Source organism: Solanum tuberosum, unplaced genomic scaffold, assembly GCF_000226075.1.
Source record: "Solanum tuberosum cultivar DM 1-3 516 R44 unplaced genomic scaffold, SolTub_3.0 scf00047, whole genome shotgun sequence".
Lineage (NCBI taxonomy): Eukaryota > Viridiplantae > Streptophyta > Magnoliopsida > Solanales > Solanaceae > Solanum > Solanum tuberosum.
The window spans coordinates 2,022,988-2,035,270 of NW_006238973.1; the positions used below are offsets into that span (position 1 = coordinate 2,022,988).

At 31.8% G+C, this 12,283-nt stretch overlaps 1 protein-coding gene across 2 annotated transcripts; it reads right to left on the bottom strand.

Annotated features, from left to right (window-relative positions):
• Positions 1-1,845: 1,845 nt before the first annotated feature.
• Positions 1,846-7,631, bottom strand: LOC102599125 (uncharacterized). Of its 2 annotated transcripts, none has more exons than XM_006343621.2 (9): positions 7,429-7,631; positions 6,951-7,001; positions 5,530-5,551; positions 5,274-5,388; positions 4,755-4,787; positions 3,547-3,672; positions 2,783-2,889; positions 2,618-2,689; positions 1,846-2,326 (listed from the first exon to the last, which is right to left on the bottom strand). In XM_006343621.2, the coding sequence occupies exons 1-9, from the start codon at positions 7,570-7,572 to the stop codon at positions 1,965-1,967; spliced, it is 1,032 nt and encodes a 343-aa protein (XP_006343683.1). In that variant the 5' UTR covers positions 7,573-7,631; the 3' UTR covers positions 1,846-1,964. The 2 variants fall into 2 exon arrangements, with proteins under 2 accessions (XP_006343683.1, XP_015162539.1); XM_015307053.1 differs by having other exon boundaries at positions 4,755-4,808.
• Between the last annotated feature and the right edge of the window lie 4,652 nt (positions 7,632-12,283).

Sequence of the window (12,283 nt, forward strand, 5' to 3'; positions counted from 1 at the left end):
ACAGTTTTTCTATCTCGTGTAAGATAGGGGTAAGATCTGCGTACACTCACACTCTCCATACCCCACTTATGGAAATATTCACACTAAATATATTATCCTTATTGTACTTTTGATCGATTAGAGTATATGTCTAATAATTCAAATACACAATGTGATTTAACAAGTATGTCTCAATCTCAAATCAAGTTCATGACACATATTATTCATTCTTGCGATGGACCTCACAAATTAACTATCCAAATCCACTCTTCTATGCCCTATATATTGTGCCTACAATTCCGTATAGAGAATACACTTATTAACACACATTTTTGTTTACTCCAAATCATAATAGTTGATTATGGTTAAGTAATAAATCAAGGTGATCATAATATATAGTACTTGTTTTTTTTTTTCTGATTTATGTTAAATAATTTGATTCGACATGAATTATTTTAAGTTTAAGAAAGAAAATAATATTTTTAAAATTGTGGTCTAATATGAGATGATATTTGTCATGTGATTATTATAAGACAGTTAAAATCTAAGACCTTAAACATGTTATAACATTTGCATCACTACAACATTGACTTACTATATGAAATATGTTGATTGACACATAAAGTTTTTATTGATTTCTACCTATCACAACTTTATATAATATATTGATATGTTATGATATATAATATAATCTAAACAACATGAAGATATTATAGGAACCTCATGCTTAATTAATCAAACCTATCATTTTTACTACAAGGTAGATGATCAATGCTAGTACTTTTTAGTATCATGCATTGACATATTTTAAACTAACCTTTGTATGTGTGGGGTGGGGGTTTGTTGAGTTTAGTTGGCCTACTTAATGAAGAAGCCATCATAAATGAGTGATTGTTATTTGTACATAGTATGTCATAAAAAAAGTGAATATATAGTAGTAGTAGTACTAAACTAAAGTTGCAATTATTATATTTTCTTTCCTCAAAACTATAAAAAGAGGAAGCTTTAGTTTAAAGGAAAATACATTATTTAGTCAAAAAGGCTTCATTAGAATGCTTGGAATTTGGTGCACCAAGTGGATATTGAGCTTTTAAAGAGGTCTCTGTCTGTCTTCAAGTGTTTTTAATTTATGAAAATAATTGAGTCAACAGAAGCATAATGTTTACAACTTTTGATTATTTATCTTAGTATACACTATATTCACTTTTTTTTTTTGAAGAAATCTAGGTAAAGGATCATCATTTTTTGACCTCCCTTTTTACTTTTGATTATAGTATTTAATTACTCACTAGTTACTTCTTTGTCTGTCCATTTTTACTTGTTTAGTATTAACTTGGCACACTCTTAAGAATGAGTAATAAATATAATAATTTTTTTACTATATGCCTTTTGAATATTCAATATTTTGGAAAATGCAATGGAAATAACTATAGTTAATAGTAATGATAAATTAGGAATTAAATAACAAATTATTTCTTGATTTTTTAATCTGGACAAGTAAAAGTAGATATTTAGTTTTTAGTGTAGTGAACGAGTAAAAATGGATGAAGGGAGCAACTTATTCAAGTCTTTGGAAAATGAGAATTATGAGTCTTCCATAGATCAACCTACCCTAGTTTACTCTTTTCTTTATTTTTCTTGTAGTTTAAGACTATAGGACTTTAGTGTAAAACAAGCAATATAATGCATTGTTTGTACTTTAGAGGTTGTGGTCCAACTTGAATAAATGTTTTTGTTTTTCTTTTAGTTCAAGATATAATTGCATTGTGCATGTTCTGGCATTGTAGAGTTCCCATTTATATTGTGAAAGTTAATATAAATTCTTGTAGGAGAAGAGCTTAGATAAAAGTTGTGAATTGGACTAACTTCCCTTTGAACAACCAAGCATTAAAATCTCAATGCAAACAAAGTCATAAATACTGATCATATATTTACATAATATTAAGTTACTTTTGAATACCAATTTAAGTGACATAAATAATTTATTACAAAAGAGATGCATGGAGTGAACCTCTGCTTGGACTGCCAAACAGTATATGTTCCTCCTCTAATCTTGTTTCGTCTCCAATAACAGAAATCCAGGTTTCTGCTATCTTCTCCACTCTTCCGTTTGAAATTTCTGCTATGGTGAACGCTCGTGATGTTCCTTCAGATTCTGCTGTCAAAGATGGGGGTCTGACTCGTGGAACAATAGCTCCGTTCAAGTATATGATATTATCATTTCCAACCACTATCATTTTGCGAAGGCCATTTCCAGAAGCAAGTTCTTTGTGCATGTGACCGAAAATGACCAAAGGGACCGAATATGGAGAAGCCTCTTTTAATTTGGCTAAGGCTTGTGCTAGATCTGCACAAAATGTAACAATCATATATATGCTCATAAAACAAATTGTTCCATCGAAGTTGAGAGGATTTAATTATATTACTCTCATCAGAAAAAGTGACCTGGAGAGGTCATAGGTTCGAGCTGTGGAAACAACCTCTTGCAGAAATGCAGAGTAAGACTGAGTGTAATACACCATTGTGGTCCATCCCTTCCCCAAGCGGGAGCTTAGTGCACCGGGTCATCAGGATAAATGGGGTGTGTACAGATGAATCAAGGGCTTCAGTAAGAAAGATATCAATTCATAAGTATTACCTGGGTCACCATGGTCACCCCCATCAATAAACCAGTCTCTTCCGCAGATGTCATCCACGTTAGCACCTAGCCCTGCATCTCCCTACTCTTAATACTTAAACCACAAAAATTTCCCGCAACGGGCAGAAGTACCTCAACAAAATACTACTTCAGAAAGCTATACACCTGTTGGACCATTATGAGCAAGGAATATAATTGAATGATCCTCTGGAGTGCCCATGGCAGCTTGTAAGATTCTCTCAGCACTTCCATCCATATCACGGACTCCATACCTAAGAAGGTAAAATTGTAATGTAAAGTTACAAGTCACCATCTAAGCTACATCCAGAGTGTTATAGCAGAAACTTGATATTGCAGATATTATTTGCATGATATTGCGCTATTTGGCTAGGGCTGCTTCTGATATTAGGCACAAGAGGCAAAGATAAAAGTCACTAAATTGGTTTTAGCCTATATTGGTATATGGAAAGTTTTCCTTTCCGATCAGAGCATTTTGAAAAAGATTATATCAAGTAATTAAGTTATTTCCATAGTTTATGCTATAAGAACACTCCACAGCTAGAAGAAGAAAATGGAAAAACATGTGGAAAGTGACCAGAAACAAATTCAGCCATTTTGTTGATGACTTGTAATGTATTTTTCTAGCATTTGCGGAAAAGAAATTGTGAATTAGGCATATAAATTTTGAAGACTATAAAGAGTCGATGTCTACATTGGAGAGGTACGCTTATGCCTCTACAAAAACAAAATGCATCAGAAACTTCAAACTGTAAGTTCCGAAATATTGGTTCTAGCAAATTAATAGGCAACACTAAACATGCTTAGATACTCAGGCTAACCAACATTCACCAATTATAGAAAAAATTACGATGAAAAGTCGATGTGCATTGAAGAGTAAATAACTAACAAACTAGATTAGGACCACAAACCTTGCTTTGAGAAGCTGTTTCCGAAATAAGGGCCTACCACCACAAGAAAAAGGTCGTCCACCAACAATACTGAGTTTTAGTGTTGGGAGATCCATCCGACGGTAACCAACATGCTCATCACCAAGACTGACCATTATAAATAGTCAGCACACCAACAAGATAACTTTTACATTATAAGTACTTTTCCTTTTATTATATATGATGGGACATAAAATAGGTCAAGACAGAAATCCTTCATTATGGGAAGGACTTAGCTGTCCGATTCATTTTTCTGGTATTCAGCTCTTCATATAAGCAGATAACAAGGAAAAGTAAAAAAGGAAATTGTCCTTATTCAGAACATGGATACGAACTAATGTTTTATCATGATTTTTCTTTGGTTAAGACCTGACTTACAAACCAATCTTAATCTTTGTTTTCCCCTCAATTATGATAAGTAAGATTGTATTCAAGGTAGTTCAGTAGTTGATGCCTCAAATACTTTCCAAGATAAAATCAGAATCCAAGGAATTGAACCATCAGACAAATTCATATGCCAGATAGTTGAATTTAAAGGGAAATCTTTGCAACATGAGCCAGAATCTCAGAATCAATCTTTGTTCACTGGTCTGGGGTTGAATCAATCATGACTCCTTATGCCGAGAAAGACTTATTCAGCAAACATAGATTTTAGGACTTAGTTCGGATTACTTGTGGCAATTAAATTTATAATTTGCCAAATTTAAGTGAACCTTTAAAGTGCTCATAAAATTAAGCTTGTGGCATCTCTTAATACCTGCATATGGATAATTGCCCAGCCAAAGAGATCCCATTCTTTATAGTTATATTGCTATCTTTTCTTTTAACTGCAAATATTTTCCAGATGTGCAGATATGCACATGTTTTTGTTGCGTGATCTTTTCTTTTCCATAACCTGCTTAGTACATGTGTTGGATGTGCCTATTCAAACCACTAGCAGACGTACCAAGAGGACCTTTCTGGATCCTGGCTATTTATTTTCTATCTTGCAATGACCTATCTTATCATCTATCTTCCTTACTTCTGAGACAAAGTGGTATTGAGATTGTGCAGAACACAAGATGGAAGGTCGTGCCAGAGTAAGAAACTGACAGTCTTAAACATCATAAACAAGTACATAGCTATGCTATTTAACATATAGATGTATAAATTTATTGAAACTAAATAATTATATATCTCAAAAGACATACCATTCCAGCTGAAGTTGAACTGCATCTTTTTCCCTACAAATTGAACAGCACACACTAAGAAAAAAAGAAGAAGTGGATGAATTCAGAAAACTAGTTAAGAGGTAGAACATCTCACTATTAGAGAAAAATAATTTGTCGAGACATGCTAACTAAGTGGACAGGAAAAAAATGAGCCTGACAATATGTTTCATCCCCTTTTGATACTTCATATTTTGTCATTATGTTGTTTACAGTTAATGCTCGAAGTTTCTAGGGAAGTTATGTTTCAAGGAAAACATCCTTTAAATTTATCAATGATTTTCCACGGGCTCTACCACCAAAATCAATGCTAATTAATCCTACTTACACACTACTACAATTGTCACCCCATTTGCCATTATCAATAACAACCTTCATGAAGCCACAACACTAATACGACCACCCTATCTACCAGAGTTTGAAGTCCAACAAATAATGGAAAATGAATGAGAAAGTGATTTTTTCCTCTAAGCAGTCGGATAAAATGGAACTTGGACTTACTTCCCAGAGAACTTTTGAGTATTCCATGCGTCATGGTTCCCTAGAATAACAGCTTTGGTGATCTCAAGATCTGCAATGCTTCGGACTAGATCCACATTTTCATTCCCAAAATCCCCTGAAGCAAGGACAAAATGAAGTGAACTGATAATTCTTCCAATCAAACCTGGCTATGAATGAAACATAGTAGTTGAAAGAATACAATAACTATGTAGTATGCATTGTGGATAAATAGATGGGAGATTATTAGAAAACATGCCTGTAAAGAGCACCAAATCTGGCTGCAATTTTCACACAACAAAAATCATTAGCTGACAGAAGGAAACAAACCAAAATATGTTATAAAAGAAAAGCAAAAGGATTTTTCCAGAGAAGGTCTCCATTGTCCCAAGAAAGAAAGAAAAAGTGGAAACACTAGGGATCCTCCCAAAAGTTTGGTTTCTAAAATTAGTTTTCATAATGAAGCTTGCATTTCACGATCTCTCATGGTTACGTCGTACACCTATAACATTTTTATAAGAAATAATAGAAATCATTCCTCAAAACTACACAAAAGCATGGATGGGCAGATAAAGATCATTTCTTCCATGTCAAAAAAGCGGGATGGAGAAGAAACTCTGAAGCAACACTCAGATTTTTATTTCTCAAAATGTTCTTGAACACTGAACTGCAATTAAGTGTGTAGAATAAGTCATACTCAAAGCATATCCACTGCTCAGAGAGGAGAAAGTTAGCAGCAATTGCTAATTATCCACTAAAGAGAGGAATAAAGTATGAAGATACTTTCTACATTTTCGATCAACTTATTTTTGTTTCATAAACATATGAATTAGTTTTGATAGTCATGATACCTTTACTTTCCTTCCAACTAAAAACCTTCGTAGAATAGCAGAGCGGGACACAATTAATTTACAAAATTAAGTGTTGCACAACAAAATACAGCTATGGTTCAGTTTGGAGAGGCAAAGAGCAAAGGAAATATAAGACCCAAAAGCAAGACATGTAAGGCTTCATAATTTGTAGTCATCTATCCTCCTGTGCAACATCTACGCAGGACATGTTTTTAATCAGCCAGGCTATTCAGATGCAACTTTAGCATCGCAACTGTTCCATTAAACAAGATAATACTTGCCATTGCGAGAAAGCATTATGCAAGTATACAAAAAATACGACGACGTTCCATACCACGAATTATTAATGCATACTACAATACTTGGTGTACATGTTAAGACTAATAACAATTGACAGTCAAGAGCTTCAAATTTAAGGAAAGTTTGGCTTCCTTTTTAGTTAATTAATCCAATTCAGAGAGCTTCCATTGAGATTATAAACCAAATTCTAGCTCCGTTTGGACACATATTTAACAGCTAATAGAATCAAAGTCCATGCAAAGTGAGCTCGAAGTACTAAACTAGTAAACTTTGGATAATTCACTGGGAAACAATATCGGAACAATCCTTCAACAGTTTAATGGTTAGTAGATGTGATTTCTGTTACTTTGGCTGGATTATTTTGTGAACTACAATTTCCCCAAAAAGAAACTAGCTTTTCAACAGTTCAATGGTTAGTAGAAACTAGCATATTCACAATAAACAATACCTCAATAATCCTAGCACAAAAAGAATATTTCCCCAAAAAGAAAAGCTAGAATAAATTAAACAAAATAAAGATGCCAAGTACCTTCAAGAGTTGAAGAGCCTTCCTATCTTCTTCAAGGTTCCAATCATCATGCTTCACAATCCCCATCATTTCCACAAAAAGGATAGTAACACAAAGTCAACACATACAAATTTGCTACTACTATTTAAACTGATTCAAATCACAAAATGAAAGTAATCTCATTATTAGCTAGTGTTTGGCTATAGAGTTGGGGAGTAGATTTTGAAATTTAACTTGAAATATTTTTCAAGGAATTGTCTCGCAAAACTTCAAATTCCAAAAATCACAACTTCAAAAACTCAAATTTTTAAGTTTCAACTATGGTGAAAAGGGAGACTTCAGCAGCAAATGGAAAATGCTAGCAGTAATTCAAAAACTCCAGGCTACTATAGAGATATTGAAGCATATTATACAGTCGCTAATATGAGGTTAAAAACGCGAGGGTTTGAAGGAAAATGCGGAGCTAAAATTATTGAAGGATATGAAATTGATAGCTTACGACGTCGCCGACGACAACGATTCGGACGGAAGATGCCATCGGGAAGTGACCTCCGGCGAGTTTTGACGGCGCTGGATGACGGACGGGGCCGGTAATGCCACGGAATTGAGTCGGCGCGTGTAACAACGTGCTGCCGTTGAACATATAGACGTGTTTGCCAACAAATTTTCGGAGGGCAACTAAATTAACTGTTCAATTTCTAATTGTTTTTGAAAGTCGAATATATATATGTATATTACCCTTATTAATAAGGGACAGTTGGGAGGACGAACACTGCAATATGTGTTTGTACGCAAAGCTATTTAAATTGTACTTAAAGTTCGTCTAAAATTTGTGAATTGATTTAGGGGTAAATTGGTACTTTCCCCTCTACATTAGAAAGACATTGTACAGTGTGTTGATAAACACGTGTTCTCCTTTCTTTCTCTATGAAACACGTGTACCGTGGTCAGATGGGCATACAATATTACTCTGTTGAAAAAATTTTATTTTGTGAGAGGCTCACCTTTTGTCAGTTGTAACTTGTATGAGGATTTCTTTGACTGCCAAATGTACACTATGGGACCCATACTTTACCCATTTCATTTTCTTTCATCTTCTTACTTTTCTCATTCATTTTAAACTTTCTCTTCTACAATTCTTTTTTCCTCCTTGGTAGTCTCTACGTTTTTTAAAGATTTGGCCACAATGTTTTGTTATTTTATCTTTATATCATTTATTTAAGGAAAACTTAAAGTGAATGTGATGAGAAAAAATAAAGTTTTTCAATAAGATTAAAGAAACTGAAGATTGTGAAATTAAAAATAAAAAATCATAAAATTATGTGTTTTAATTTTAGAATAATAAATTAATTTTTGTGTTCATTTATAAAAGATCAGACATTGATTTTTTAGGATAATTTTTTTCATCCTATTATTTTATTAATAAATGGTCCGTAATGATTATATATATATATATCCTTCTTTAAAATTAAAAAAATTATTAGAAATATCTTTTTGGTTCTCTTTGTTAGTATTCATGTGTTTCTCTTTATATTTATAATAATCAAATTCTTTGCATTTACTTTATAGTTTAATTTATATTTTTATTTTAATAATGCCGAAAGTGCTTTTTCATGTTCAAAATAACTCGTGATTTAATTGATTATTTATATTTAAATCAAATATTAACAAGACATCCTAATATATCATCGTTAAATCTTTAATTTTTGTAAGAAAATAGTAAAATCATTGGAAATAATTTATCATATTTCTTAGAAATGATTAAATTCTTAGATAATGCATAATTTTTTTTTTTGGAAGGATCCTATATATACCTTACCAAAATTTAATTTTATTGTATATTTTTTATAAGTCCACAAAAACCAAATAGCAAGAAAAATTAAAAACAATTAAAGTGATGAAAAATCGACTTAATTAATTTGACTTGATTTTAACATTTGAAAAATCAAATTAATTAAATTATTTTTCGTTTGATAAAAAGTGATCCAAACTAAATAACGAGCAAAGCAATCAAGTTTCGAAGTTTGATGAATAAATATATTTAATAAGAAAAATAATAAATTTTTATGAAGAAACGGAAAGAAAAAAAAAGGAGAAGAAGAAGACACGGAACAGGAAAAAGAGAAATAAATGGAGCTTTTAACACATTTTCTATAAGTGGGACCCAAAATTCACTTGGCAAAACCTGAGAGGATCTCATACACATATTGTCTGCCATGTAATATGTATACCTCTTACAGGAAAAATTTTAATATGGTTTTGGCCCAACCAATAATGTGTGAGGCTCCATTCAATTTTGATACTTGAATATGTGGGCCTCATTTTAACGCCACACACTTTCTCACCTTCATTTTTTCAAATTCCTCGCTTTTCCTCATAATAAGTATTTTACCTATAGTCTTAAATTGTTATTTTCCAAAAGTCAAATAGAAATATGTAAATTAATATCAATTCAAGTTTTAGCCTTTTTTTCCCCGTGATTGTTAATATGATTAAAAATTAAACTCCATTATAATTATAGTCTTCTTTTCTTGATTTATATATTTTTTTTTTACTTTTAACTTAAATTTCAATAATAAGTGCAACACCAAGTACAATATTTCTAAAAAAAATTTGAAGAACGAGTGATTTTAGAATCTGCTCTCACTTACTCATTGGTGAACTTTTTTTTGGTATAATTTTTTTAAAAAAATTTAGTTCTGATTGATGACAGTTGAATTAACTAATAATGAATAATGAAAGGACTAAAAACAAGTGATTTTGAACATAAAATCAATTTTTTAAAATCATCATAATAAAATTACAAATTAAACTAGAAAGTGAAAAAATAGAATTAAATTTATAAAAAGGTAACTAGATTACAAATAAAAAGAGTAAAAATTTAATTACACAACATACACACTATATATAAAGAGGGAGATATTTTTATAATCAGTTTGGTGATTTTTTCGATTTATTTTTACTTTGAAACCAAAACTGATTATGTCAATTTTTTTTTAAAATAAAAAGAAAATAAATTGAAGTAAAAGAAATATTCAATTTGACTACATTTTTATTTAGTTCGATTTTTGATATTCAGTGAATACTTCTTAATATAAATATAAAGTGTGTGTGAATTTCTCATTCAAAAATTATCTTTTAAAGGTATCCTAGGAATTTGATTCAATTTTTTGAGATGTAAAATAAAAATTTCAAAAGATTGTTTTTTCTAAGGCTACGAGGAATAATTATATTTTAGTTGAATTGGTTGAGAGGTGCCAATTTTTTAAATTGATTTAGTTGAGGGACAAAAATGATTAATGGAAAAGAGAGAGCTAATCAAGTTACTAATTAATAAAGAGCACAAAGAATAAAAAATTAAAAAAAACTCTGAAAAAGAGAGGAATATTGAACAAGGAGCTAAAATATTTTCGAGGGAAAAGGGGGAAATTTGGGAAAAAATAAGGTCAGAGAGTGTGTGGTGTTAAAATGGGGGCCACAAATCCAAGTGTCAGAAATTAAAGGGCAAATCACATACTTTTAAGGCAAAATTACAATTTATCCCTTAAAAGTTTATAATTACAGAAATCCCTCAAACGGATACAATAATATAAACGTTGATACATTAATCGGATGCACGAGATACATTAATCGTTAAGTAAGATACATTACATTTTATACATGATACACTAATCTGATGTGCGAGATACAATAATATAAGCACTGATACATTAATTTGATGTGCGAGATACATTAATCTGATGCGCGAAATGAGGGATTTTAGAGATTTGTAAAACTTATAGGGGATAATGGTAATGAGTAAACTAAAAGGTAGGATTTCTGTAATTTTTTCAAAATTAAATGGAGCCTCACACAACTATTGTTGGTTGGGCCTTGACCATATTAAAATATTTCCCTCTTACAGAATAAAAAATTTCTTACTCTGTTTATGTCCTTCTGTAGTTCTCTTTCTTAGCTCTCTTTGACTTACCCAGATTCAAGTTGGAATTTTGAAGTTGTTGCTTAGTTTAAATCGGTAAATTTCTCATTCTCTAATTATACCTATAAATATCTATTGTTTTACTGGTTGATTGAAAATTTTTTGGGTGTATTTCACATAAGAGGAGGAAAAGGTTAACAAACATGTTCACGTAAGAGGAGGAAAAGGTTAAACATGTTGGAGGTTTTCGGCGAGGGAGTGTAACAGGGATACCCGTTTTGTTTCCAACAAAAACGACGGAATGTGCATATGTCGTGGCTGTTAACAGTGTCAGAGTCTTTGAAAGAAGGAAAAAGAATTCACAGCAGAGATGACACTAATGAGTTCTTTAACCTTCTTCACGGGTGGTCTCTTCTTCGCGACAAAATTATTTTCGGTGCTTCATAATATACCCAACTTAATTGAACACTTCTTTTTATCTTTTGACAAATGCTCTACAAGTTAAAGCTGATTATTTCACACTTTATTTTATTATGTTCCTCAAATTATTTCTATTTCCTTGGTTCAAAATTAGGGTTCAAAAGAAAAGGCCATTGATTTGAATAAATCTACATGATAGTAATGAGTTATTTGTTATTTCTTTTGGGTACTACTTTTTTTTATTTCTTTTGTGTACTACTGATTGATCAAATGTGCTAAAAAAAAAATTTATCAGTTGTGAGATGGGCTCAATTTGGTAAAATGATTTAGATTTGTGAATTGGTAATCTTTCAAATATGACTTGGTTAAGATATAACTTATACAAAAGAAATTATGTTAAAGAAGAATTCAAAAATGGTTAAGATGTCATGTTTGAGGCACTATTGACTATTTAATTTGACATGCACCTTTAGTTGAGAAACAAATCAAATAGAGCGAAACCCTCTTTCATGATTGAAGCTTAAAGGACAATCAATTTCGTTTCCAATGAATTCCAGTCAACTCCAACGAGAATTATGCTATTGTTACTGCCGATCAGGTAGGTGTATTTTCTAACAGATTTTCTTCACTGATTTATCATTTTCTCTATTTCTATTGTTCACGATATCTTTTTGTATCTAACTGGATATAGTGGATTAATAACAAGGCAGCAACAATTGCGGTACCTCCTCCCTCTCTATCACCTTATTTTTAGTTAGATCTTCAATGTTTTAGTGTCACGACCCGATTTCTCAAGTCATGATGGCACCTACTATAACCCACCAGTAGGTAAGCCAACCCGTAACCCGGAACAACAAGTAATGGGTCTGAGGGTAGAAACTAAACAAGAGTAGGCAAATAACAATATAAACAGGCGGAAGCAAACCAAAAACATATATACAAATAAAGATCCCTCCCAGAACCTGGAAGTCACTAGTACAGAGCTACTAACAAAATGAGTACAAGTCCCAAAAGT

Bases quoted from the DNA above. Each gene is read 5' to 3' on its own strand.
- LOC102599125 (XM_015307053.1), bottom strand. From the start codon at position 7,572: ATGTTCAACGGCAGCACGTTGTTACACGCGCCGACTCAATTCCGTGGC. The intron at 7,002-7,428 runs GTAAGCTATCAA...GGGATTGTGAAG, and splicing joins TCGTTGTCGTCGGCGACGTC to CATGATGATTGGAACCTTGA. The intron at 2,327-2,617 runs GTAATACTTATG...CATTTTGTGCAG, and splicing joins GGGTGACCATGGTGACCCAG to ATCTAGCACAAGCCTTAGCC.